At 52.4% G+C, this 25943-nt stretch overlaps 1 protein-coding gene across 1 annotated transcript in view; it reads left to right on the top strand.

Annotated features, from left to right (window-relative positions):
• The first annotated feature begins 4628 nt into the window (after positions 1-4628).
• The window catches only part of LOC149992031 (insulin-like growth factor 1 receptor), a 41696-nt gene continuing 20381 nt past the window's right edge, over positions 4629-25943 (top strand). Inside the window, exons 1-10 of the mRNA XM_090263821.1 lie at positions 4629-4710; positions 4928-5240; positions 9182-9330; positions 11686-11830; positions 20040-20254; positions 21525-21651; positions 23292-23530; positions 24112-24279; positions 24392-24596; positions 25570-25853. Coding sequence (XP_090119947.1) covers positions 4629-4710; positions 4928-5240; positions 9182-9330; positions 11686-11830; positions 20040-20254; positions 21525-21651; positions 23292-23530; positions 24112-24279; positions 24392-24596; positions 25570-25853 — 1927 coding nt within the window. The remainder of the gene's footprint in view (positions 4711-4927; positions 5241-9181; positions 9331-11685; positions 11831-20039; positions 20255-21524; positions 21652-23291; positions 23531-24111; positions 24280-24391; positions 24597-25569; positions 25854-25943) is intronic.

Here is a 25943-nt window from a genome sequence, read left to right on the forward strand (position 1 = left end):
AGACGGGTGGACTATATGTGAATTATATCTCAATAAAGCTGCTAAAAAATGTATGAGGGAAGAAAAAAAATCATAACCCAAACTGGCAGCTCAGCCCGAGGAAGATTCCTGACCCTCCTTCTGCCCGGCGCTTCGTTTTCCATGTCAGGGGTAAGCCTGCTTGGTATTCTTCACATTGATGGCTGCTCTCTCTTTACTCTCACTAATTAGCTCTTGAAATTTTTATTGAATAATGGTGCCATTATAACTTCCCCCCTTCTGCCTTCTCGGGTGCCTTTTTTTTTTTTTTTTTTCCCCCCTTTTCCTGCTCTCTCAATACTCCGCCCCACACTGTTTGTTGGATCCTGGGGACTGAAGCAATCCAATAAGTATTGTCTGGAGGTGATTATTTCTTTTGTTCTCTAATGAAATGTTCACAGATGCATTCAGCAGCCATTATGACATGTTTCCCTAAACCACTTGGCTTCCCTTGTGTGGTAGATGGTGAGGTTCTCCTCGGAACTATTTCTGTGAGCCTTGATTATATTGCTTTTTGTGCCCGACCTAGGGGACGGGGCAGGCTGTTTATTCTCCACCATGACCACGTTTTCAGTCTTGCTGAGACGCCCGCATCGGGGAGGAGAGTGAACTTGGGCTCTCTAGTCGCATGAAGGAGACTGGTTTGGGTGGAAGGGTTCTGAGGGTCAGTGGGTCCCCCGTGGTCTCATTGATCTGTCCTGATGACACAGCCATGTATTTATATACAGTTACCTTGGTCCCGTAGAATGTATCCATGATGGGAGCTGCTATTTCAATTGTTCCAACTTATCCGTGACCCTTACTGATAAACCTGACAGGTCTCCGCCTTGTCACTTGGGCTGCAAAAATGCCCTCGAGGACTCTATTTGCCATAACTCAATAACTAAAGAAGGTTTCATTGGGCACAGGTTACCTCCTTAATGTCACCTGGACGCTTGGCCCCTTTCCCGAAGGTCACGTTTTGTGGGTTTTGTCCTTCCTTTTGTCTAAGTGGTACACCTCAGGGAGGAGAGGCGTGAGCCAGGACGTGTGGTTTAATTTTTCCTGATAGATGCAGACTTAAAAAGAGAAGAACTCTGCAGCCTTTTCCTTTAGATGGCAGAGACTGGCTGAAACCTTGTTCCGCCATGAGCAGAAGTGGGTGCAGAGGCCATGACCGACAGACAGACAGATCTGAGTTTGAAGCCCAGGCTGACAGCAGAAGTTATTCAATTGGACAACTAGTAGCTCTGGACAATTATTAAATCTCTGTGCCTCCATTTGGTTGTCCACAAAGGAGGATAATTAATGATGCTGACCCCATGTTGCCGCTAGGAAGTTAAATAATATCTATGAGATACTGAGTATATTGTCAGGCATGTGGAACATGTTCAATGAATAGTAACTTCATGTTAATAAAAAGTCCTGTGTTCAGACTCAAGTTGCATTCACCTAAGAGGGACTTCACTTGTTTTGTGAAAAAGAAGATGGATTGGAGGTGGTGAGAAGCATGAAATGAGAGCTCAGAGGGATGGCGATAGTTATTCTGAAGATCGTTGAGAGAGACGCCAAGCATCCTGCCGTGGTCGAGGCCTCTCAGTCCCCTTGTGTTCCACACTGTGCTCACGACCTCTGCAGTGTTAGAGCAGGGCAGGGGATAGCCGCGTCTGTATGGCGTGTGAGCTGTGACTGAATGAGGCATCGGGAGGCAGGCCGGATAGACCACCTTGGAACTTAAGAGTATTTGCATGCCTGGCTCCCACGAGAAAGCAGCCGCCTCACCTGAGGCTCAGACAGCTGACCGAGGCCGGGGGGGAACTATGGGAAATGCGTTCCTTTTTTTTTTTTTTTTTTTTTTTGCTGTGTGGTTGCCTCTCACTCGTGCCCCCAATTGGGGACTTGACGTACAACCTAGTCATGTGCCCTGACTGGGAATCGAACCAGCGACCTTGGCTCGCAGGCCGATGCTCAATCCACTGAGCCACAGCAGCCAGGGGCTCAGAAGGAGCTTTTGCGCTCCACTCACCTGTGGCTAAGTGCTCTCTGACAAATGATGTCAACCGCTTGGGTGGACTCGGGGGTTCAGTTGATACAGCTGGGGTCCCTCTCCCCTCCTCCCTTCCCGATGGTGTCTGAGGGAGTCACCTCCTCCCCTGGCGAGGTGCAGAAACTACATGCTTCTCGGGGCCCCCGGGTCTGCCTGATGCACTTCCAAAGCTGAGTGCATCCTCCCGTAGTTCACAGCCGTCTAAGTCACCTTTGTGCACAATGACATGTACCTGTGAGGAGAGGTGTCCCTCATGTCATAGGGAACAGCACAGTGTCACCTAGGGTAACCCAGAAATAACTGAGACATCCCTCAACCAGTCTGTGTTTGGACTCGAAAGTGTGGCCTCATTTGAACATCCATGAACTAGTTCTATCCTTCAGAAATGATTTGGGATAAAATTGTTTCCATTTTAAAAAATAATGTGGCTTAAGCGGTCCCTTTTCTTTTTCTTTCTTTCTTTCTTTCTTTCTTTCTTTCTTTCTTTCTTTCTTTCTTTCTTTCCTTCCTTCCTTCCTTCCTTCCTTCCTTCCTTCCTTCCTTCCTTCCTTCCTTCCTTCCTTCCTTCCTTCCTTCCTTCCTTCCTTCCTTCCTTTCTTTCCTTCTTTCTCTTTCTTTCTTTTTCTTTTCTTTTCTTTTTTCCTGTCAAGAGGTTGAGTTCTCCATCTTCTCTTCCAGCCAAGCACTTTATTATCACACGCTTTAAAAAATGGCTTCTCTGAGGTCAAGATTGTGAAAGAACTTACTGACAAGAACAGAAATGAATGTCTTTTAAAACCCTAAGAAACAATTTTATCGACGCAAGGACTCCGGCAGGGAGGCATTAGCAGCTGACGCACGTGCCTTTTTTTGTCCCTAAAATGAAGACCAGGGGCTTTCAATGCAGTGTCTTACTTTTAGGTGACTGTGACCCCAAACCAGTCCTTTTAGTGGTTGATGTGGGACATATCGTTTGCTTTTCTAGCAGTTTAGATGGGCGTTCATTTTTATTGTTGGCCATTGTGGCAATTCCGAGGAAGAGAAAGATTTCATGGGTGAAATCAATTTGCCTTTTTCCCTCCTGTGCGTTTGTTAGCTTGTAGCAGTCTTCATTTCCCTTTTATTTTCAGTCCAGCTTGGTGCGCTCCTTCCTCGTGGAAGCCAGGGAAGAGGTTCCCTTCCTTCCTCCCACCGCTCCGTAATTGGAAATTTGGTAACGGCACTAAATTTAAAGTTTTGGCATTCATATGGCGCATCCATCCATCTGCTGGAGAGACGCACTGCCCGGAGCTTTTCAAGAAATCCCTTAATAGTTCTGAACACTAATAATATTACACTAATAATATTTATATACGTTATGATGAGACAAAATTTACAGGTTTCTGGGGCTGGCTCCAGGACTCGCTAATCCCGGCCTTCAGCGTGTTCTCCTGCCGGCCTCCCAGAATCCTTTCAGGTTGCGTGACAGCCAGGGGCACACCGGCTCCCAACCCCGGAGTGGCCCGCGGTGTGTCCTTGAGCAAAGCAGTCGCCCCTCCGTTGGAGCTCCGCCCCTCTCCCCATTGCCTCTTCTCCCCCTGGGGTACTTGATGTGTGTTTGTGCTCTGTTGGCATCAGGTGACATAAAGGAACTTCTTGATTTGTGATCCCTTTAAGAGAAATTGTTCTGTCTCGGAAGGACGTGGTTTTCCCTCATTCAGACTCTCCTGAAATTCCTTTGAAAGTAGCTCCCGTCAATGAAACAAAACTCGGGCTCTGACTGCCCATGCAGTTCCATGTAACACACCCCTTGGGGAGGGGGGTCTCAGCGAACCACTCTCCAGAGTCCAGGGGAATGGGGAGCAGACGGAATGCAAAATGTATCTGCGGACATTTTGTCACGTATTTACGGATTTATTTTTTTCATACTGGAAATGCTCACCTTTTGCCATTTGTGTGTAGCTGACCCCAAGCAAGTGCACCCAGACAATTTTTTCCTTCTGTTCTTGCAAATGCTCTTGAGTGTTTGGTGCTCCGTGAACAGCTATCTGATAGTGGTGTCTGCTACCCGCCATGTTCTATAGCAGTTTATTTAAATTGTAGGTTGGGGGGGTTGAGGCCTTTGATAAAGATACAAGCAGACACAAACTTCGCCACTGCCACTTTGCAGGCGTGCATGGCATCGTCTGTATTCTAGTTTCATCATTTTTAAAATAATCAAGCATCAATGCACACAAAGGCTTTTCAAGGTATTTCAGTGCAGGGCACATTCAAAATGCAGAATGAGCAGAGCATAGCGCCTCTTAATGTCATGATAAACCGTCTCGTTCATTTGCGCCACTGCATTACCATGTGCCTACGCAGGCCTCTGAGGTGCGTGTCGTTACCCCCGTGTTCCAGAGGAGAGCAAAGGGACCAGGGAGTAGAGCTAATGACGCCTCTGAGGCCCAGCAAACAGCCAGGGCAGAGCAGAGGCCGGCCCTGCCCCCTGCCCTGCTGAGTGAAACGCAGAGGATTTTCTCATGACACACCTGACGCGGGAGGCAGGGCCCCATGGGTTTCCACTGCGGGGTCTCATGTGTGGTTAATGGGTTAGGTTGGGGTCATTGCAGCCGTCTGGTAGGGAATGACCAAGGGAAATGGCGTCCAGGCCCAGAGGAGGTGCACCAGCTCCACCCAGGCTCACTGCCTGTCCCTGCTGCCGCGTGGTGCGCCTGGGTCCCTGCTCATCCTGTCCCCTCCACCCCATGGTGCACCCGGAAGCATGCGCATAGCCTGTCCCCTCCGCCCCGCCTGTGCCCGGGTACCTGCTCATCCCCTGTCCCCTCCTCCCCGCCTGTGCCTGGGTACCCGCTCATCCCCTGTCCCCTCCGCCCCGCGGTCTGCCCGGGTACCCGCTCATGCCCTGTCCCCTCCTCCCCGCAGTGTGCCCGAGCGCGTGCGGGAAGCGGGCGTGCACGGAGAACAACGAGTGCTGCCACCCCGAGTGCCTGGGCGGCTGCAGCGCCCCCGACGACGACGAGGCCTGCGTGGCCTGCCGCCACTACTACCACGAAGGCCTCTGTGTGCCCACCTGCCCGCCCAACACCTACCGCTTCGAGGGCTGGCGCTGCGTGGACCGTGACTTCTGCGCCAACATCCCCAACGCCGACAGCAGCGAGGTCGAGGGCTTTGTCATCCACGGTGGCGAGTGCATGCAGGAGTGCCCCTCGGGCTTCATCCGCAACGGCAGCCAGAGGTCAGTCTCGGGGCCCTGGGGCCGGGCAGGGGCGGGGTCCGCTCGGGAGGGCTGGCTGCACCTGCAGTGTTTTTGTGAGCGCGCAGGAGCCGTGGGCAAGTTCTGTTTTCTCCCAGTTCGCTTTGCGTGATGTTCTGGCAGTGGACCGCGCGCCCCTTTGAAGCTCAGTCGCTGCCTTGCTGGCTGGGGCACCGCAGGTCACCGTCTCCGTGAGCACGTGCCTGCTGGGCTGGCGCACAACCGCGGTGGCTCGCAGATTTAGGTTTGCTGCCCTAGCCCCGCGGAGGCTTTGGGAGCGCCAGAGGGAGGCGGGATGCGCCCCCACATCCTGGAGGCGGGAGCAGGCCTACAGCATCTCTTTGGCACAAACGGGCGTCCTGTGCCTTAACCGGCAGCTACGAAGCGTAAGCAGGGGCTTAAAAGAACCCACATTTCCCATCAGTACCTCCTCTTCTCTCTCACCGCCTTTTCCCTCACCCCTTCCCGTCCGTTTTTCTCTCCGTCCCTCGTTCTCTTCCTAAATGTTGAGACTTCACTTGGGAAGCAAAGATGTTCCTTATGGCACCAAGCATCCCTCTGCACATGCCAACTGGACTACAAAATTGTTCTTTATACTAAAAAACCAAAAAACCAAAAGAAACCAAGGCTAGCATTTTTACGATTTCTGGGACTAGAACCCTAGAAGCAAAGGAAGACCAGAGCTTGGGGGTGGCCATCCCCACCCCTGGAGCCGAGCAGAGAGCTCAGGGAAGATCAGCTCATGGGTCACAGTCCCAGTGCCCCCTCCGTGACTGACGCCAGGAGACCCTTACATTCTGACTGTCCTACAATGATAATGTTGTGGACTGCGATGTGAAACTCGCCTGCTTTTACTGCAGTCTGCGCCTCTGCCTTTAGAAAGGGGATTCTGTTTCCTATGCCGTATCTGGAGGTGTTGCCTAGGCCATAGGCTTGATTTGAAACCAAAGGTAAACCTCACATTAGTTCCAAATATTAGATGTAAAACAGCTTTCTGCCTGTTATAATTTCTGTAGGCATTGTCTTAGTAAAATTTATTCATTTTTTAAAAATATTTACTTATTTTTAGAGAGAGGGGAAAGAAGAGAGAAAGAGAGGGAAACATCAGTGTGTGGCTGCCTCTCGCACGCCCCCAACTGGGGACCTGGGCTGCAACCCAGACACGTGCCCTGACTGGGAATCGAACTGGTGACCCTTTGGTTCACAGGCCGGCGCTCAATCCACTGAGCCACACCAGCCAGGGCTTAAAATTTGTTCTAAACACTTTAAAATGATACCTGTGCCAAGACTCCTATGTGCTGTGAAGTATACATATTCCACCCGAAATAACTCTACCACATTTTACGCACATTGTATTGTAGCCTTAGAAGTTAAGGGCTTTGCCAGTGCCCGGGGCTGCCTGGGACCAGACAAGGCTCAGCCACAGTTTCTCCTAGGGGTGGGGTCGGAGGGTCACTGGTCCATGAATGGCGGTCACACTATCTTTGCCCCGTAGCGGTAGTGGTACAGTAGGCAGACTGGGGGCACTGTGACTTTCCAGTGTGGCTTCCCCCACTGCGGTACATTCTCCACAGAACTGAGCCCTTATTTCCCACCAATTCTTACCACCTGTTAAAAGCCACAGGAGTAGCTTTTTCATTTTAAAATAAAACACCATCAAGAAAGAATACCCCCCTACCCCTCAGCCCGTAAGGCCTATTGAACACTTAGTTTAAAACATTTTTAATACTGTTTATTCCCTCTTGGTATTAGAATGGATTTGTGGAAGCTTAATCTATAAACATAATCAGAATGCTTCCTTAGGAAAGCTATTTAAACTGCTACCTGATTCCTAGACTATTTTTTTTCTTCCCCAAACATTTATTTTATTTTATTATTATTATTTTACAATTTAAAAAAATTAGTTTTCAACTACAGTTGACATACAAGATTGTAGATATTTTAGCAGAAGTATTTGATTCAGAAATTGCTGTGTGAATGTAATATTGAGGGGAACTAAACCTACAGGGGACCCAGAAGTTATGCTCCTGGACATTTATTCCAGAAAAATGAAAACTTATGTCCACACAAAAACACGTACGCAGCAGTTCATAGCAGCTGTGTTTGTAATACGTAGCCCCAAACTGGGAACCACTCAGATGTCTCACACTGGGTGTGTGGTTAAGCAAACTGTGGTACATCCACACCAGGGAATAATACTCAGCAGTGAAAGGAACCAGCTATTGAACTGCACAGCCGCTTGGGTGCATCTCAAGGACCGCGCACTCACGGGTATGAAGCACATCTCAGAAGGTCACGTACTGCGTCATTCCATGGACAGGACATTCTCAAAATGACAAATTAGAGAGACGGAGGGTAGCACAGTGGGTGCCAGGAGGGAGTTGGGGACATGAGGGCGGGTCCCTAAATGGGTGATCTTTGTGGACTCATCCCTTCTTCCTCCTTTCCTTCCTTCTTTCCTTCCTTCCTTCCTTCTTTCCTTCCTTCCTTCCTTCTTTCCTTCCTTCCTTTCCTTTCCCTTCCCTCTCTTTCTTTCTTTCTTTCTTTCTTTCTTTCTTTCTCTCTTTCTTTCTTTCTTTCTTTCTTTCTTTCTTTCTTTCTTTCTTTCTTTCTTCCTTTCTTCCTTTCTTTCTTCCTTTTATTTCTTCTCATCCTTCCCTTCCCTTTCCTTTCTCCTTCCTTCCTTCCTTCCTTCCAGGAAGGAGGGGGCAAGCGAGGGGGGGAAATATCAATGTGGGAGAGAAACATCGATCGGTTCCCCCTCTGATGTTAGAGACAGAACAACTTTCCTTTCCTATGGTTGTCCCAGTTCCCTTGAAGATCTTGCCTCCCATTCTCCCGGCATGAAATAGGAAAATACCAAGGACATTTTGCTTACCTGTAAGCTTTTAAACAAAACACAACGCTGCATCTTAGCCTTAGATACATAATAAAATTCCAGGGGGGTGGATAACATTAATGAAAACAGCAGTAACTTACATTGTGGTCTTGAATGTTCTTTTTCTTATCTTCGTAAAGTTTAAACGGTCATCCAATGGTCTTTTAAACTTATAAATGTAATGGGTCTCCAACCCACCATCCTGTTATTTACACACTCCATAATGTTGTATCCTTTATTTCGGTTTGGAAATCAACTCAAATTTTGATCCGTGCTCTGCAGAGCAGCAGCTGGGTTAGCATTTTGCTCGCTGCTGCCTGCAGAATGGCAGGGAAGCAGGACACGTCCCAGTCCCTGACCGGGGGTGGTTTATGGCAGGTTCAGGACAGCATTTGAAATAGGAGCTCATTACGGCATAGGGGGCATTCCCTGCTTTCACTGTGTGTACAGCGAAAACAACGTTTGGATCAATTTACCAGTTTCTGCGAAACGCTCGCTGTCCAACGTTTCACTTGTGCTTCAGCGAGAAAGTGAGGGATCCGTGCAGTGCCACCTGCTTCCGCAGCCCCCACCAGGCTTTCCCGGGGCGCTGGCCGCTGGAGTCACGACTCCTGGTGGCCCGGCCAGTGCCGTCCCTGTGCTGCCCCTGTCCCATCTCCAGGGGGCACCAGGGAGGAGCCGCGACGTTGGGGAGCAGCCTCGTTTGCCTCGGAAGCCCCCAGTGCTTCCCTTCTGCGAGGCTGTTCCCCGCCAGGGCGAGCTGGCTCTCCCGCCACCAGCCCCGTGATACACGCACGCGTGACGGATGCATCAAGCGTTCTGTCTGACATAAGCAGCCCGCGCTTCCTTTTGCGTGCGATCTGCGTGGCCGGTCCTGGGTGGGCTTGGGGTGCGTCCCAGTGGGACCGCTTGGACGCTTCAAAGCAGCTGGCGTTCATAACTGTGCAACTAGATACTAGAAGGAAAAAGGGGTCCTTGGGATTTTTTTCAACGCAAGGGGGCCCTCTGACCTCCGTGTTTGTGGTGGGTTCTTTCTCTCCCACAGCATGTACTGCATGCCGTGCGAAGGCCCTTGTCCCAAAATCTGTGAGGAAGAGAAGAGGACGAAGACCATCGATTCGGTGACGTCCGCTCAAATGCTCCAGGGCTGCACTGTCTTCAGGGGAAATCTGCTCATTAACATCCGACGCGGCAGTAAGTATTCCACCCGCCGGGAGAGGTGGCTGGATCTCTTGGTTTTCTGGCGTGGATGCTTTTTCTACCCGTCCATGACTCACACCTGAAACACGGGCCTAGAAAAACAGCGTGGTGCGTCAGCCTCGCGCTCTGACGCCTTACCTTTGCGTTTCCCCAGAGATAAAAAAACCACATTGAAAGGCAGACTTTTTTATTTTTATTTTTATTTCTTGCCGTTGGCCCGGAGTTGATTCCTGCGGAGGGTCATTCCTCATCTTTCTGTGAGTCGCCTCTGACGCAGGAGATTCGTGTCCGGGGACAGAAAGCCCAGAAGAGCCATGGATCAGAGCTGTGACTCAGCAGTCCCCAGTGGGAGCCACATGCACATAGCTTGCGGCCTGAGGAGTTTTGATTACTTGGATCTGTTCGAGGAGATCAGGCAAAGGGAATAGTGAAATGATATCACTTTAAAATGTTACTGGTTGATCTCCAGATTGACTTGTGAGAGAGGGCCAAACAGATTTGTGCATGTTGTTTTGCATGTAACATTTCAGTCTCTGCCCCCCTGCCCTGCCCTGCCCCCACCCCCTCAGGCCGAGCATCAGGTATGGTAAGTGGCTAGGTCCCTTTGACTTACTTGTGACATTTCCACTTCTGACCTTTGATTGACAAGGGCTTCTAGCCGCGATGCCCTCAGCTCCCCACAGCGGGACCACTTGGTCAAGGTCCTGACCGTTTCATAAGCTCGAATAAATATAGTAAGAAGACCTTGAGGTTGAAAAGGCAATTTCTTCCTAAATCCTTTTGTGGAGGAACGCTTTTATAGTTTGAGGGGGGAAATGGCTAATTTATTTATTCTGCGAATTTAGTTTTCCTTAATGCTGTTTGTTGAAGGAGTGGGTGAGCTATGTTTTTTGGTTTAGAGGCAGCAGAGACAGATTTTTGCTTAGTTCTTTTGAATTGATTGATGTACCTCTCCCCCCCCCCCCCCCACGTTTTTCAGCCCTCCACAACAGAGATAACTTTGTGTCCACAAGGCTAGAGTTTTCTTACTACCCCCATGGCACTTGTAAAGTTTTATTTTTTGCTCTTACTTTAAAAAGATTTGCTCATCCCTAGAAATACCCTTTCAGTGCCTAAAGCTACTTTTTACAGCTATCGCTGTCCTGAAGATAAAAATGTAATCCATGAATTAAGTCCACAGAGAAGTAGGATTTCAGGAGGAATGGGCACTGTTTGCTTTCATGGTGAAGTATGTCTTCCGGTTTGTATCCACGGCAGGAATCAGTGGGAGGTAGGGTGACAGACATGTCATTGCAAAGGGCAGTCCTCAGCCTTGACTGTAAGGCATGACATCCAGCCCTGCATTTAAAATTCGAGATCTTTTCCTTGAAACATCAACTGCAGGCAACTTCTGGTCTTTACAACTTCAATTTCTCCTAAATTTCTCTTAGAAAGCCATTAAAAAGTACATTAAATGTAGAGTTGTACCCTCCGGGACCGTACCCTTATTATTTTTTTTAATCAATTCAAAGCAAACTATGACCTTTCATCAAATAAGTCTTCACAAATCATACTCAGTAAAATCCCATTAGTCCAACAACACCCAATTCATTATAGCATTGCATTGTAATTGTGGTGTAAGGTGAACTGAAGTTTATGGGTTTATTTACTAGGAGAAAAATATAGGCTAAACGAGATCAAAGGAAACACGCTGTTTATATAACATCATTTTTTGCATATGCATTAGCAACTATGTTTCCAGTGATTTTCAAGCTGGGAAAATACTACATGAAAAACTTCCAGCATGCGGAAATGAAGTTTTCAAAATCACCTACAGGCAGCCATCCTGGACATACCAGCGTGGCTTCTTCCAGTCCTAGGAAGGTGGAACCTTTAAACGTGGACAGATCCCTGTATCAGAGAAACGAGAGCGGCCACGGGGGCGGTCGGGAACCGGGCTGCGAGAGCGCTGTTTGTTCAGCCATGCCCTTGTCTGCCCCGGCAGCGCTGTGCGTTGACACAGTGCATTAGCAGATGTCCCCAGACGCGGCGGCCGTAGCTAATGAGCAGGCTGGTGTTCGTGATTTCCCATTCTGTGCGTCTGCCACGGGGCTGTAGTGTCCAGCCTTATAGAAACGTGCCTTCCCCCGCCCCCGGGGCCCTGTCCTGGGAGAAGTGATAGAAAGTCAAGCCCAGGGGAGGCATTTTTGACAAGGGTCGGTAGGTCCCATGCCAGTGACCTGATTGCCTCAGCATCACGCCCAGAATGTGACTGGCCGCAAAGTCGCCCTCCGTGCGTGGTAGTGAGGAACCAGGTGTATGCCCCTTGCACTGAGCGCACACTCAGTGACACGGTCCCCTGTCCTGTAGATAACATCGCCTCGGAGCTGGAGAACTTCATGGGGCTCATCGAGGTGGTGACGGGCTACGTGAAGATCCGCCATTCCCACGCCTTGGTCTCCTTGTCCTTCTTCAAGAACCTTCGCTATATCTTAGGGGAGGAGCAGCTGGAGGGGTAAGTACTCCCCAGTGCTGGGGCCAGTGGTGTCTGGGGACAGAATTAGCAGTGTGCTCTTAGAGCTCTGTGTGACTAACTTCACAGCCCTTTCGTGCTGAGGAGCAGCAGGGAAGAAATCACGGTAAGATGGATGGATGCTCCCTGAGAGGTGGTCTGTGTGCTCCTGGAGTTGCCTGTCATCATGTGTCACCATCCCTGTCACGCGGTCTTGGGAAATGTTGGGAGCCATCCATCAAGGGCTGCATGTCTGACCGTGGCCGGAGAAACAGCAGACAAGGGAGCTGTTCGGGGCTCTTTCCGCCAAGTGGGACAGGAAGGGGTCTGAAATGCTCACCTCTCTGGAATCACTCCTGACACAACCTGTCTCTGCCTTCGGGTCCTAGACCCTGCCACACAGAAACATGCCGTCTTTTAAACCTATCGGAACCTAAGAGATTTGGAGGAGTAGGGACTGTTTATTTGGTTATAAAGAAATCTTGATTCACAAAATTGCTTTTTGTGCATCAGCTCCTAGGATGTATGCATGGATAGAATGTTTGCCTTCTGCAGAGCTGTGCTCTGTGAGGAGGGTTTTCAACAGAGACTTTCCCTGGAGGGTACGGGAAGTGGGTGCCTGTTGTATTCTTGTCCACAGGTCCCCTGTGTGTACCTTTGCGTGTAGACTTTTCTCTTCCCGCTCCTCCTTTTTCTTTTTCTTTTTTAAAACCCTCACCCAAGGATATGTTTACTGATTTGAGAGAGAGGAAGGGGGAGAGAGAGAGAGAGGGCGAGAAACATTGCTGTGAGAGAGAAACATTGATTGGTTGCCCCTGGTATGTGTCCCCACCGGGGATTGAACCCACAACCTAGGCATGTGCCCTGACTGGGAATCGAACCTGCAGCCTTTTGGTGCACAGCACGACACTTTAACCAACTGAGCCATCTGGCCAGGGCATGCTCCCCCTTTTCAATACAGTTCCAGCCAGGCTGTGAGCCAACACTTTGAAATAAAAGGAGATGTCCATTAATGAGCGATCTCCTTCTAAAGGGAATTTGGGGAAATAATTTAGGGCAGAAAGAGGTGGGAAGGCCACGGGAAAGGCCATCCTTAGTGATGCTCTGCCCTGACTGGGTAAAGTTACCACATTAGGGTTTCTTTACAGCCTCCTAGCTTTTCTCAGACTAACTCTTGATCAGTCTTAAATTCTTAAAATTCCATCATCTGATACAGCTAAGGAGAGAGGGCAGCTCTTCATTCCATCCTGGAAAAGCACAGTGTCCTCCCCACAGGGAGCCCTGATGCTTCAGAGAAATGTCCTTGCCCTTGTAGATTCCCGGAGGCGGCCACGGTGCCCAGCCCCGGCATATCCCATGTCACTTGGATGGCAGGCCAGGGCTCTGCCATTCTGAGGTGGTGGTCAATGTTTGTCCTGTTGGATTTTAAAGTGAATTTTAGCACAGCGGCCCCCCCCCCCCCCACCCCCCGGCGGGTTCCGATTTCTGGCGAGCACTTTTTCTTAGGCAGACTGATACCTGCACATTTTCCTGCTGCTTAAGGATACACATTTTTTTTTCCAGACTGAGCACAATAGACATGGAAAGCTGAGAGGAGCATTTAATTAACTTTTATTAGCTATTATTACATGATGTGATTACCTTTGAGGTGTGCGTTCACTGAAAGCATTGTGCACTTAAATGAACCTGAAAACGAGAGCCAGGTTTTTATATGCAAGAATATTTATGTATGTCTCCTGATATGAAACTGGTATAACACCTGAAGTCCCAGTGGGGTCTTTCTAAGGACACCTGTGGTGGGGATGCTTCTGAGCTCAGGTAGGCTGCAGGCCCTGCCCTGTGTTAGCATTTTAGGTGACGCGGGAGGGCAGGTGGACCTCAGGTTTTCACAGCCTGTTGCTGATCGGTAGCCCCGTGGCCTGACGATGCTGGATTCCAGCCTTTTATCTCTGGGCGCTGCTTCTCGGAGGGTCTCTCTTTAGCAAGGGCCCTAGAAAGAGTCCGCTCACCTGCCTTCCACGCCCATGACCGAACAGGTGTCCTCACACGTGATGAACGTGCCCACAGCTCTATGTGGATTGGGCACAAGCAGTAGCAACAAGTCAAGCCTTTATGTCTCCTCCTCTGATTTTGGAGGAGAGCTAGGTCCAGCCCTTCACCTGCTGCCCTCACTCCTGCAAGCAGGAGGTGTCAGAGAGAGCAAGAGAAGAAGGAAGGACGATCAGCAGATAAGTACAAGGCAGAACTTGTGAGATGCTACGAGGGTAAGAAAAGGGACGTGCCAAGGGGCATGAAAAAAAGAGTCAGCTATCAGATGAAGAAGATCAGACAGGCTTCCTAGAAGATGTGGCCCTGAAGGGTTTCCGGAGACACTCAGAAACAGAGGGTGACGAAAAACAGTTCAGGATGGGGCAACCGGAGCGAAGGCAACGAGTCGGGGCGTCCTGGGACCTGTTTGGCAGAGAATGCCGGAGAGGCAGGTGGCATCAGAATTACGTAAGGTGTTGTGCACCCAGGTGTGGAGGTTGTAATTAGGGAGGCTCTGGAATGTGGTCCCGGCTTTCGGCTCAGAGGAGTGTTAGCAGCGCTGCCGGGAAATGAAATTTTCGGACATTTCATTTCTGTACGTTTGTGGTTTCAGCCAAGGTAACTTTTCTCCCAGTGGTTCCCAAACTTTGCTTTGCATTAGAATCATCTGGTGGCCTTTTCAAAATTCCTGATACCCAAGTTGGACTCCGTCCCAGCTCAATCAAAATATTTGGGGGTGGGACCCAGGCCTCGTTGCTTTTCGGAAGGGTCCAAGGGGATTTCAGTGTGCAGCCAGGATTGGAAACCACTGCTGTATCCTGGTCCTTCTCTTATGCATGTCCCCGTAGCACTTCGGTTGTTCTCCCGAAACATCGTCACCCTTGCCTTGAAGAACAATCTTTCTTGAACCTCTCATAGCCAAAAACAAGTGCTTTTGTGTGGTTTGATAGGACGAAAGTTTTGCAGCTGTTTTTGTTTGTTTGTTTGTCTTAATCCTCACCCGAAGACAACTCTTTCATTGCTTGTAGAGAGAGAGGAAGGTGGGGGGGACATCAATGTGAGAAAGAAGCATCAATCCATTGCCTCCCACACATGCCCCGACTGAGGATCAAAACCACATTTCTGTGTACAGGATGACACTCCACCCACCTGAGCCACACCAGCCAGGCCTGTAGCTGTCTGTTTAAGTGGAGCACAGAGAAGTTCACACTGCCCTGATCCTTCCTATCTGGCAGCCTTGGCCTTCAAACGGGCGCTGAGGTCTGTCTCTTCCTGGAGCAGAATTAGTCTGCACTCAGAGTGAGCCCATCTGCGGGCCGCTGCCATTTAGGCTGACCCACACCAGGACAGAGAGCGGGGCGGGCAGTGAGCGGAGAGCGGGACCCAGACAGCCGCAGACGGTCATCGGTTTGTCCAGAAGAACTCCGACGGCCAGGGTCTCCTTGAGGACGTCATTCACTCTGCGTTTCCAGAGTAATATCGTAGATATTAAGAAAATCAAGGTTCTTCTGCTGTTTAGGAGGGAACCAGATTTTGTAATGCACACAATAAGAAGTCTATAAGATGGCTGATTGGTAAGCCCTTGAATAGAAAATCACTGTTATCTGGGCTGTTTCTTTATCTGGACAACCCTATTTTCTGATGGCATCAGATTAATAAGGAGTTAAAATTTTTTTCATTGATTGATGGATTTTGAAAAAGAGAGAGAGAGAGAAACATTGATTTTATTGTTCCACTTACTTATGCATTCATGTGTTGCTTCTTGTGTGTGCCCTGACCGGGGATCGAACCCGTAATCTTGGCTGATCCCGATGATGCCTCCCTGCCAGGGCCAAGTGTCAGATTTTGTTGTTGTTGCCGCCACTGAGGATCGTCACCCTGCAAAGGCTAAAACAGGTGGAGACAGTGGTGATAAGAACTGAAATTCTTGGATGCACTGAGGCCTCCCTCTGCGCCCGTCCCTACCACTTGACTGTGCAACACCTTGGTGCTTCCTCCTGCCTCCTTGCAAACTCTAAGATCAGGTTGCAACAGGGCTGCACTCTGGACACCTCTAAAAAAAAAAATTAACAGTCAACCATGTGACTCAGCAGTTTCAGGCTCCACCCAGCAGCTACCGGGAGACAGGAAAGCGTGCCCACACAAGACTTGTCTGTGAGTGTTCGCGGCAGCATTGTTCACTGTACACGCGACAGAGACAGAGACGGGGAGCAGATCGCTGCCGGCTGCGGGGAGCAGGGGGCGGGGCCCCCTCCGGCAATGAGGCGACGTGGATGCGGCAGCCACGCTCTGCCACTGCCTCGTGGGGACGGTCGCGCCGCTGCACAGATTTACCGAAACTCACGGAACTTGCATTTATAATGGGTGCATTTGGGGGAGGTGAAGTATACCTCCGTGAAGCTATTTAGGAAGCGCTCAGAGAGGACACATTTTCTGATGGCGCCTCGTGCCACTTGAATGTAGACCCCCGCCCTTGCGGAGACCCCAGGGTGGGCACAGATACTGGATTTGGGGGCGACGCGGCCGTGGTGCAGAGCGCGGATGCTGGCGGGTTGGAGGCAGCACCCTGGGCGCATTGCAGGTCGCGGGGATGCCGGAGACGCCCGTGCGCTGGGCTCTGACGCCCCCTGGAGGCCGCCGGAGCGAGGCCGCGGCCTCTCCCCGAGAAACGAGAGGAGCATCAGCGCGCACTGCAGATTTCCTTTCAATGTGTCAGCCAGGGCTGCAAAGGGGGGCTGCCCCTTCCCTCCTCTGGAAGCCGGCGGCCGCGGTCTCAGCCCGGGAGAAGCCGAATAGATACTTTGCCTCCCGTGGTTCCTTACTCAATGGTGGAGGGGACGTGCAGACCCTCATCTTCGGAGTCTGAAGTGTGCTGCTCTGAGTCCTGGACCCCGGCTGTCTCCTAAATACTATGCAAATGCTCCTTTGCCTGCCTTTGCTTTCCTGCCCATCGTGGGAGCCGGCGGGGAGGTGACTAACTCGGAGGTCACACATCCCCACGACTGGAGCCACACATGAGGCAGTTAAGTGTGTGGTATGTGCGAGGCATTCCCAACATCAGTGCAGACCATACACAGATGTCCTCAGAAAGATAACCAACCGCTCCCAGCCTGCCTCGGTTTGTCTGCTTTTCGGCAGAAGGAGCCCCCCCCCGTATAAAAAGAAACATTTTTTGCAACATTGAGAAGGTCCTCGACCCTACAGGCTGTTTCCTTCAAGGCCGGCTCATGATCACGGCGATGAGACGCCGCCGTAGGAACTTCCCTCACTTACGTGAAGCAGCCTGTGGTGTAATCGGTGCCGTTGCCCGTACTTTTGCTTCAAATCACAGAACCTGTCAGCGTCTCTAAGACCCAGGCTTCCTGGAACTTGTGTACCTTACAGAAAAATAAACCAGTAACTGAATTTTTAAAGATATTCTTTGGTTGTAAAGACAGGAAGCCTAGAAACAATTAGGAGATCACACTTACTAAGTAATTGACTGAATAGCCATTTCCTTTAGGAAACAATGAAAATCACAGTGTGTGTGCGCGCGCGTGCGTGCCCATTACAGATACTCTGTCAAGTCTCTGCCTTCACTGTCTCTCTCTTGATTCTCCTCTGATCATTGGAATAATCCGGGGGACCCTGGGGTTCAAAAACAAGAGCAGTATTAACAGGCAGCTCAAGAATGGGTTGATTATTATTTTCATGAGGGTTTTGGGTTTACTCTTGTGTTGCTTACACAGACAGGCTCCGCAGCGCCTGGGCTTTATTGGTACTTGTCTGCTGGCCCCCGGCCTTCTCCGTGTTGTAAACAGTGTTTCTGTTTACTGTAAAAGGATAATCTTGCTTTTCAACGTGATTAATCACATACGCAGAATTTCCGTGTGCCTGCCACTCATGTGTCAAACTGCTGATTTAGAATTCACGCTCCCTCCCGTGGGGAGAAGCGTGTTTTGTTCAGAAGGTATTTTCGGTGCAGTTCTGTTCCTGCTAGTGAAGTCAGTTTACTAACAAGAAGCCTCATGCTGGGGTGAGAGAGCAGTGGGACCGGGGCGATGGGCCCTTACTCCCAGCCCGGAGGTTTCTGGGCCAATGAGGAGAATTTGTCCCGTGGGGCCAACTCAGGAACCTGGGAGCTGCCGGACCCAGTGGCGTTGGTGTTGATACTGCTCAGTGTCCTTCAGACCCAGAGATACTCCTCCGGCAAGACTGGGCCTAAAATAGGAGGCATCTGTTTCCACCTGTCAACCTGTCCGTCATGCGTATGAAAGACCACCCGCATCCCCCTGCCTTCCGGCGGCCTCACCTGCACCTGGCAGTGACGGAGAGGCGGGGACTGTCCCGAGGGATGACTCATTATCACATTGGCACGTCCCGGCGCTTAGTTGTGTATCCTGCCTCTAGATTTACTTAGACCACGGCTTAGGCTTAGGCTTCTTCTCCGGCAGGTATGTGTGTTAGGGAGTGAGCTAGCTGACTTGCAAGGTCTTGCCACCTGAGTGGTGGCCATGAATGGGTCAGGGGTCCTCAAGCCTGGCCGGTTTTCAGAGGTGCTGCCTTTGGACTCCCTTGGCTCACTGACTCCCACCTGCCACCCCACCCCCCTTCGCTGGCATCTGTGTGGACAGGGACCAGTGTGGAGGGGTGGGCTTCAGGCAGGTGGGACGGGTTCTGCCTCCGTCTTGTGACTTCTCCTGGGTGTCACGGTCTTGGACTCTTAAAACCAACAGGAGCTCAGATGACACGTTCATACCCTGTATTGTCCTACCACACGTCCGTGGGGCTACGCAAAGCACTCTGGGACGTGCCTGTCCCTGTTCTCTGTCTCTGAACTCCGTCTTGAATTCCCAGGGGAATGTCACACGTTGGCTTGGCTGTGTTGTCATGGTAACTTTACTTTCGTGCAGATGAGTGAGGCTTGGGCTGAAGACTGGCTGGGCCAGTAGAGGTCCCGGTACGGGTGCTGGTGAGAAGCCTCCCCTGGCACCGAGAGGTGCCCGATGGACCCAGTCCCGAGGGCAGAGGGGGCTTGGAGCTGCTGCCCTGGCTTTGCACAGAGGACTGGGACACTGTCTTCTCTGCTGTTTGTGGCTGGGACCAGGAGTGAGTTCTTAGCCTAGAGCTCTAAGCACTGCACTGATTCCTAGACTCTGTTTTGTAGGAAGTGCGTGGCTGAGCCTGGAAAGAAACTGAGGCTGGAGCAGGCGCTGCAGGGAAGGGCTGAGGTGGGGGAGTACCCCCTATGCGCAGACTCAGCAGGGCGGCCGTGGCCCTGCCTGCCTGGCTTACCGAGGGGCCCAGAGGGAGCGGTGCTGGGGGGTCTCTCTCCGGACTCCACGCTATAGTTGTCTGCTCTCCCCCTCTTGGGCTACAGGGTATGACTTCCTCCCTTGGTAGCCAGAGACAGCTATAGCCAGTGCCAGGTCCCCGCATTTTCCCTGCAGCGGACAGTGGGTCTCTCCTTTGGATCTCTAGCCCCTCGCTGGTGCTCAGCCTCTGTTAGGCCGGCGCTTTCCCACACACGCTCCCAGGCACAGCAGCGTCAGCCTCAGCCGGGCGCTGGGGAGAAATGCAGATTCTGGGCCCACGCAGACCTGCTCATCAGAAACTCCAGGGACAGGGCCAGCACTCGGAAAACCAGCTTTGAGCCACCAAACTGTGTAGGACACTGAGTGGCTCTTGCCTGGATGGGTGGCCCAGGGCATTGCCCATCAGGGGACAGTTTCTCCTCCCCCATCTTCTCCAGCAATGGAAGCTGAGGCTTCGGGGTGGGGGGAGTCTGGAGGACGAAGTGGGCCCAGGGGGCTCCACCACGGAGCCTGCCCCCAGTCCTGGGCTCTGTCCTGCCCCATCCTGCACTGCTGATGGTGTGGATGGAACTGAGTCCCAAGGATGATGGCAGACGCGCTACAGCCAGTGTGGAGGCCGTTCCGATTGCGTAGCAGAGCATGCCTGTGTTCCCATGGACAGCTTTTCGGCATACTGAACACGCTCTGCACCGAGAGGAAGATTTGAGTCACCTCCTCGGGTGTGAGGAACAATTTTTGTTGGTAATAGAGGTCATGGAATTAGCATCTTTCAGTATCAGCGTGCTGTCCTTGAATCCTGTGATTGCCATTGTTAACGGTCACTGTCCATTCTCACGTGTCATGAATGACTAAATCCCTTCTGGCAGCTAACGCTGGTTTCTGCGTTGCAGGAATTACTCCTTCTACGTCCTGGACAACCAGAACTTGCAGCAGCTCTGGGACTGGGACCACCACAACCTGACCATCAAAGCGGGCAAGATGTACTTTGCTTTCAACCCCAAATTGTGTGTCTCCGAGATTTACCGCATGGAGGACGTGACGGGGACAAAAGGGCGCCAGAGCAAAGGGGACATAAACACCAGGAACAATGGAGAGAGGGCCTCCTGTGAGTGGACACGCTCAAAGCCCTGCCGCCACGACCGGGGGGAGAGCGGCCCCTCTTCCGATCTGGAACTTCTGATTGTGGTCCCTCCTCGCTTCACTGGGGTCAGGGTGGGGTGAGGTGGTCACGAGGGCTCCTTCATGCACCCTTTTCTCATGCATGTGCATCTTCAAAGTCAACAGTAGGGCAGATACGTGATAATTTATACTGTAAGTTTTCTTAGCCATATGAGTGTGCTGAACATCTAGAAGCAGGTTCGTACCGGGACCTAAAGCCGTGCGTACAGAATACGCAGTTCAGCGTCTGGGCACCAGGGCGCAGCGCGGTTACTTTCAATGGAGAGCCGGCCCTCTCTCTCATTCTCGTCCCACCCTGAATATAAAACTGCTTTTAGGGAAGTTGGGGTTCTGTTTGGCGAGATGGGGCTAAAAAAGGTCATTGTTGCTTCCTAACCAACTTGTTTTCTTTGACCAAATGTATTGGGGTGACATCAGTTAATAGGGTCACATACGTTTCAAGTGTACATTTTTGTACTATATGACGTGTGTATTGCATTGTGTGCCCACCTCCCAAAGTCACATCATCTTCCATCACCATGTGTCTGGGCCCCTTTACCCCTCCCCCCAACTTTTAATAAGGGAAGGACACACCTGCACACACCTGCAGCGGGTCTGTAAAATAACCCCTATTTGACATTGACCCTTGTTGCTGGCATCTGGACTTCCCTCACAGACACCCAGGTGGCTCTGGATGAGCTTTGAGAGCAAAGAAACCCAACATGGAGCTGGGGCGTGTGTTTGCAAGCCGCACTTAGCGCTCGCACTCCGCACCACGGCCCCGCCGCTCGGCCCGTTCAGACCCTCGCAGACACTGAGCCTGTTGGCGAAGGGATCCTTCTCCTCCAGGTTAAGAGTCTTGCACAGGTTCACGTCTATGCCAAGGGTGCCGAGACCAAGGAAGGAGCCCTGGAAGCGCCGTGTGGTGAAATGCAGGGAGGGGGCAAAAGTAGGTTTCCAGTTGGTAGGGGGCAAAGTAATACAATAATTGATAAGTGTTGATACAAGAATAAACTCTGTTCTGTGCACTCACACCTGGAAACCTACTTTTGCCCCTCCCTGCATTTGAGTCCTTAGTAGAAATAAGAAAGCCGCCGAGAGGCCCAGGACGGGGCTTAGTTAGCATGCACAGTGCAGGACAGGAGGCTTCTCAGACAGACACGTGGCGGAGAAGGACGTTGCTGTCCGTCCCTCACGGATGTGCCCCTGTGCCCCAGGTGAGAGCGACGTGCTGCGCTTCACCTCCACCACCACCTGGAAGAACCGCATCATCATCATGTGGCACCGGTACCGCCCCCCGGACTACAGAGACCTCATCAGCTTCACCGTCTACTACAAGGAAGCGTGAGTCCTGCGTGGTGGCAGCGTTGTGTGGGTGGGGACTGTGGGCGGGACTGTGTGTGGGGAAGCCACGCTTCATCCTCAGTGCCCGCCCCGCGGTCACGTGACAGCGGTCACTGCTGGTGACAGCTCCACATGGGGAGGGCTAGCTTCAGCGGGGAGGGGTGCTTGAATAAAATAAATCCCAAGGAAAAAGCTCGTTTCTCAGAGAATTAGGTCAGTCCCAATATTCATAGACTAGATGGAGGACTGGGTTGAAATGTCACTTCAGCCTTGCTGCCCGAGGACCCCTGCTGCAGGGACACCCTGCGGGATGCTCCGCTGCCTTCGAGGTGACCCCTGGGGGAGGTCCATGTCTTGCTGCTGTCCCTCTACCCATGGGCCCTTCCCAAGGTTGTGAGCCCTCCACACGCAAGGAGGATGGACGGGAAAAGGTCTCGACCCTTTCATGACCTCTCCCCAAACCTGCTGGGGCTCTTGTGCCTTGTGTTGACATCCGCCTGCCCAAGCAGCTGTGACTTGTCCCTCCAGGTGGCAGCTCTCAGCCCCTCTTCCTTTCTTTATCTCCACTTGTCTGGGTGGTTCCTCAGTCTGCTTAGTCCCCGTCCTGACCCAGATCCCACGTTGATGCCACAGGCCTGCTTCCTGGGTGCTTGGCTTCCCCAGGGCTGGAACCCAAGCCACCAACAGTAGGACCTGGTCCTCTCCCCCCTGCTGGGGCCAGGGCCCTGGGAACGGTCCTAGCAGTGACAGAAGCCGGGCCTGGAATGATTACGTGTCCCTGGATGTGGGGCTGCTCGTGGCCTTTCATCGCAGTGACAGTGGCCAGCGGCTGTCCAGCCCTTTCAGCAGATGGATGTCCGATTTCTGCCCGGCCCCGCGTCTGTACAAACACTCTGTTCCCGTTGGTAGTCCTGCCTCGGCTTTGGCAACGTCAGCCGGCAATTTCACCGAAGAGCCGACTCTGCTTTCTGAGACAATCTGGAAATGAAATATTTAAGTATTACCAGATACCTAAGCAATCAGAATTGCTTGTGAGCAGATTAGATTTTGGAAGCTGTACTTTAGAAGCTGTTCCTCTGTAGCAAAGTCAGTTTCCTCCAAAAATTATTCTTTATCAATAGCCGATGTTTGCATTAAGTGACTATGCTTGTTTTTGCTTAATGGTGAAAAAATGCCATTTCGGAAGAGAGAAAAGTAGCTTCTGTGTGTATTCTTATGGAGCAGTGTTTTAACTCCCGGCCACTACAGAGCTTGCTCCTCCTGAAGCTGAAGATCCAATTCGGTAGCGCACCAGCACTGTGGCGGAACCTGAGGTTCCAGAAAAAGTGGACTTCAGCCCTGGCTGGGTGGCTCGGTGCATTGGACCGTTGTCTTGTACACCCATCGGTTGTGTGTTTGATGCCCAATCAGGGCATGTAGGGGAGGCAGCTGATTGATTTTCCTCTCTCCCCCGTCCTTTTGCTCTAAAATCAATAAGCATATCCTTGGAGGATTTAAAATTTTAAACGGAATGGGTTATTTGTGTTATTTAGGGCCTCTGTTATAGACAGGGGGACGTGCGAGGCCCCCAGGGATGGTTTCTGGGGGCCTCGGTGTCAGAGCCCTAACACAGGCCCTGAGCTGTGCCGACGACCTTTCAGGCCCTTTAAAAACGTGACAGAGTACGACGGTCAGGACGCCTGCGGCTCCAACAGCTGGAACATGGTGGACGTGGACCTCCCCTCCAACAAGGACATGCAGCCGGGCATCCTCCTGCACGGGCTGAAGCCCTGGACGCAGTATGCAGTGTACGTGAAGGCCGTGACGCTCACCATGGTGGAGAACGACCACATCCACGGGGCCAAGAGCGAGATCTTGTACATCCGCACCAATGCCTCAGGTACCGCGCACAGCTCTCCGCGTCCCGCCCGGTCCTCCCCGGGGGCGCGCTCGCACCCCCGCCCCCTGTCTCTTTCTGTCTCTGTCTCTCTTCCTGGCTGTCTGTCTCTCTCTGTCTCTCTCCAGTCCTTTTGACTCCCCCGTTTCATTTCCGCTTCTGGCCATTTGAATCGGAGGTTCAGAAACGGCAGGTGAAATGCGCGTCGCTCAGCATTGCCGCTGGCGGGAGGTCCGCGCCTCCGGGGGGACGGCCGTTGTGCCGAAGGGGAAACCGCAGCGTCTGGTTAGCTGTCGGTTGGCAGCCCACGGCTCTCACGCTGCTGGGCCCCGCCCTCCGTCTGCAGCTCAGTCCTGCTTGTTCCCACTGAGACTGCCTGGGAATAGACGTTACAGAGGGAGATGTCGGCACGGGAACGCACGCTGTTGCTGTTTCCTGATGAGGCCTGGAGTCCGCTTTGCGCTTCCGGGCTCCCTGCCGTCTTCCCATCCGCGCCGTACTTCGGGCTTCTGGGTGGTTGGCGTCGGCTACCCGGATCCTGCGTCCACCCCGTTTCCTGAAATGTCTTCTCTTCCCCTTCCCAGTTCCGTCCATTCCCCTGGATGTCCTGTCAGCATCGAACTCCTCCTCTCAGCTGATAGTGAAGTGGAACCCGCCGTCTCTGCCCAACGGCAACCTGAGCTACTACATCGTCAGATGGCAGCAGCAGCCCCAGGACGGCTACCTTTACCGGCACAACTACTGCTCCAAAGGTGAGGCTGTCGCTGGGGGTCCCCGGCAGGACACAGGCCAGGGGACAGGGGACGGACGGGGCGAGACAGCTGGGCTTCATTCCCGCTCCCGCGGGACCTCTCTTCCAAGCAGACAAAATCCCCGTCCGGAAGTACGCCGATGGCACCATCGACGTGGAGGAGGTGACAGAGAACCCCAGGCCAGAAGGCTGCGGGGGAGAGAAGGGGCCCTGCTGCGCCTGCCCCAAGACGGAGGCGGAGAAGCAGGCCGAGAAGGAGGAGGCCGAGTACCGCAAAGTCTTCGAGAACTTCCTGCACAACTCCATCTTCGTGCCCAGGTGCCGACAGCGTCTCGGGAAGATGTGTCCTGTCTGGGGCTCCCGGGGCGGGTGCTGGCACTTTCTCCCCGTCCTGGTAGTTCGAGGTCAGCAGCCTCAGGGCAGAACCAAGTCGCCGTCAGGGAGGGAGAAGCACACGTGGCTGTCTGTTTTGTTGGGTGGGGCTCCTGGAAGCCGGGGAGCCCTGGAGGAGATGGGACTCGGGGCTCATTCTGTAGGGCCCCGGCATGACGGGGGCAGCTGCCTGTCAGCCACACGGCCTTCAGAAGGGCCACCCCTCCGGCTGCCGGACCACCCTTTCTGCCCTTGAGGGTGGGGACAGTCTTCCCTGGGTGACTTGGTGCATTTCCTTTCACTGGCCTGTTTTTGGAGCTTGTGTTCCAAGCCCTCCTCAGATCCCTGACAGCGACCCTCCTCCTGTCACAGGCAGGGCCTTGGGGAGGCCACGGGGCTCCCTGTCGCCGGGGCAAGGCCAGGGGTGTGAGAAGCACAGGCCCAGCGGCCTCAGCGGGGGAGGGTCTGGGGCTCCATGCCAGGCTCCCTGCTGGCATCTGTGCTCTTTCCCACAGTCAGAGGGGGTCAAAGGAGCCACCGCCACAAGCCTTGGACCCCTCTCTGCCCCATTTCTCTGGGCCGATGCCACACACCTTCCTCATGTCACCCCTAATGAACCTCAGCAGGCTGTCACCTGCGGTGCTTACCCGTAAGGTCTGTGGCACAATATCCTGATGCAACCCCAGGACGCTGCCTTTAGGTGCACAATCGAGAAACCACTCTGGGAGCCGGGAGCCGACTCTGAGATCTGCAGAGGAGAGGGGGCCAAATACAGAGTGAAAAAGGAAATCCCCATATTACCTGTTGGTTCCTAGCCAAGAGGGCTTAATAGCTCCTTCTATTCCAAGGTTAAGACTTTTCTCAGACAAGACAAGAAAGGCAGGGGCACGTACAAGCCAAGGTTGTCTCTCCCTTGTAGACCTGAAAGGAAGCGGAGAGACCTCGGGCAAATCGCCAATAGCACCATGTCCAGCCGGAGCAGGAACAGCTCGGTGGCGGACGCCTACAACGTCACAGACCTGGAAGAGCTGGAGACGGAATACCCGTTCTTTGAGACCAGAGTGGACAACAAGGAGAGAACAGTCATTTCCAACCTCAAGCCTTTCACCCTGTACCGTATCGACATCCACAGCTGTAACCACGAGGCCGAGAAGCTGGGCTGCAGCGCCTCCAACTTTGTCTTTGCGAGAACCATGCCTGCAGGTACGGTGTGATCTATCCCCCTGAGGAGCGGGCGCTCACCTGCATGCAGGCAGCCCTGAGGCCCAGCCGCCCAGGGGGCGGAGTGCCTTC

The sequence above is a fragment of the Furipterus horrens genome, unplaced genomic scaffold, assembly GCF_987537825.1.
Source record: "Furipterus horrens unplaced genomic scaffold, mFurHor1.1.pri manual_scaffold_16, whole genome shotgun sequence".
NCBI classification, from domain to species: domain Eukaryota; kingdom Metazoa; phylum Chordata; class Mammalia; order Chiroptera; family Furipteridae; genus Furipterus; species Furipterus horrens.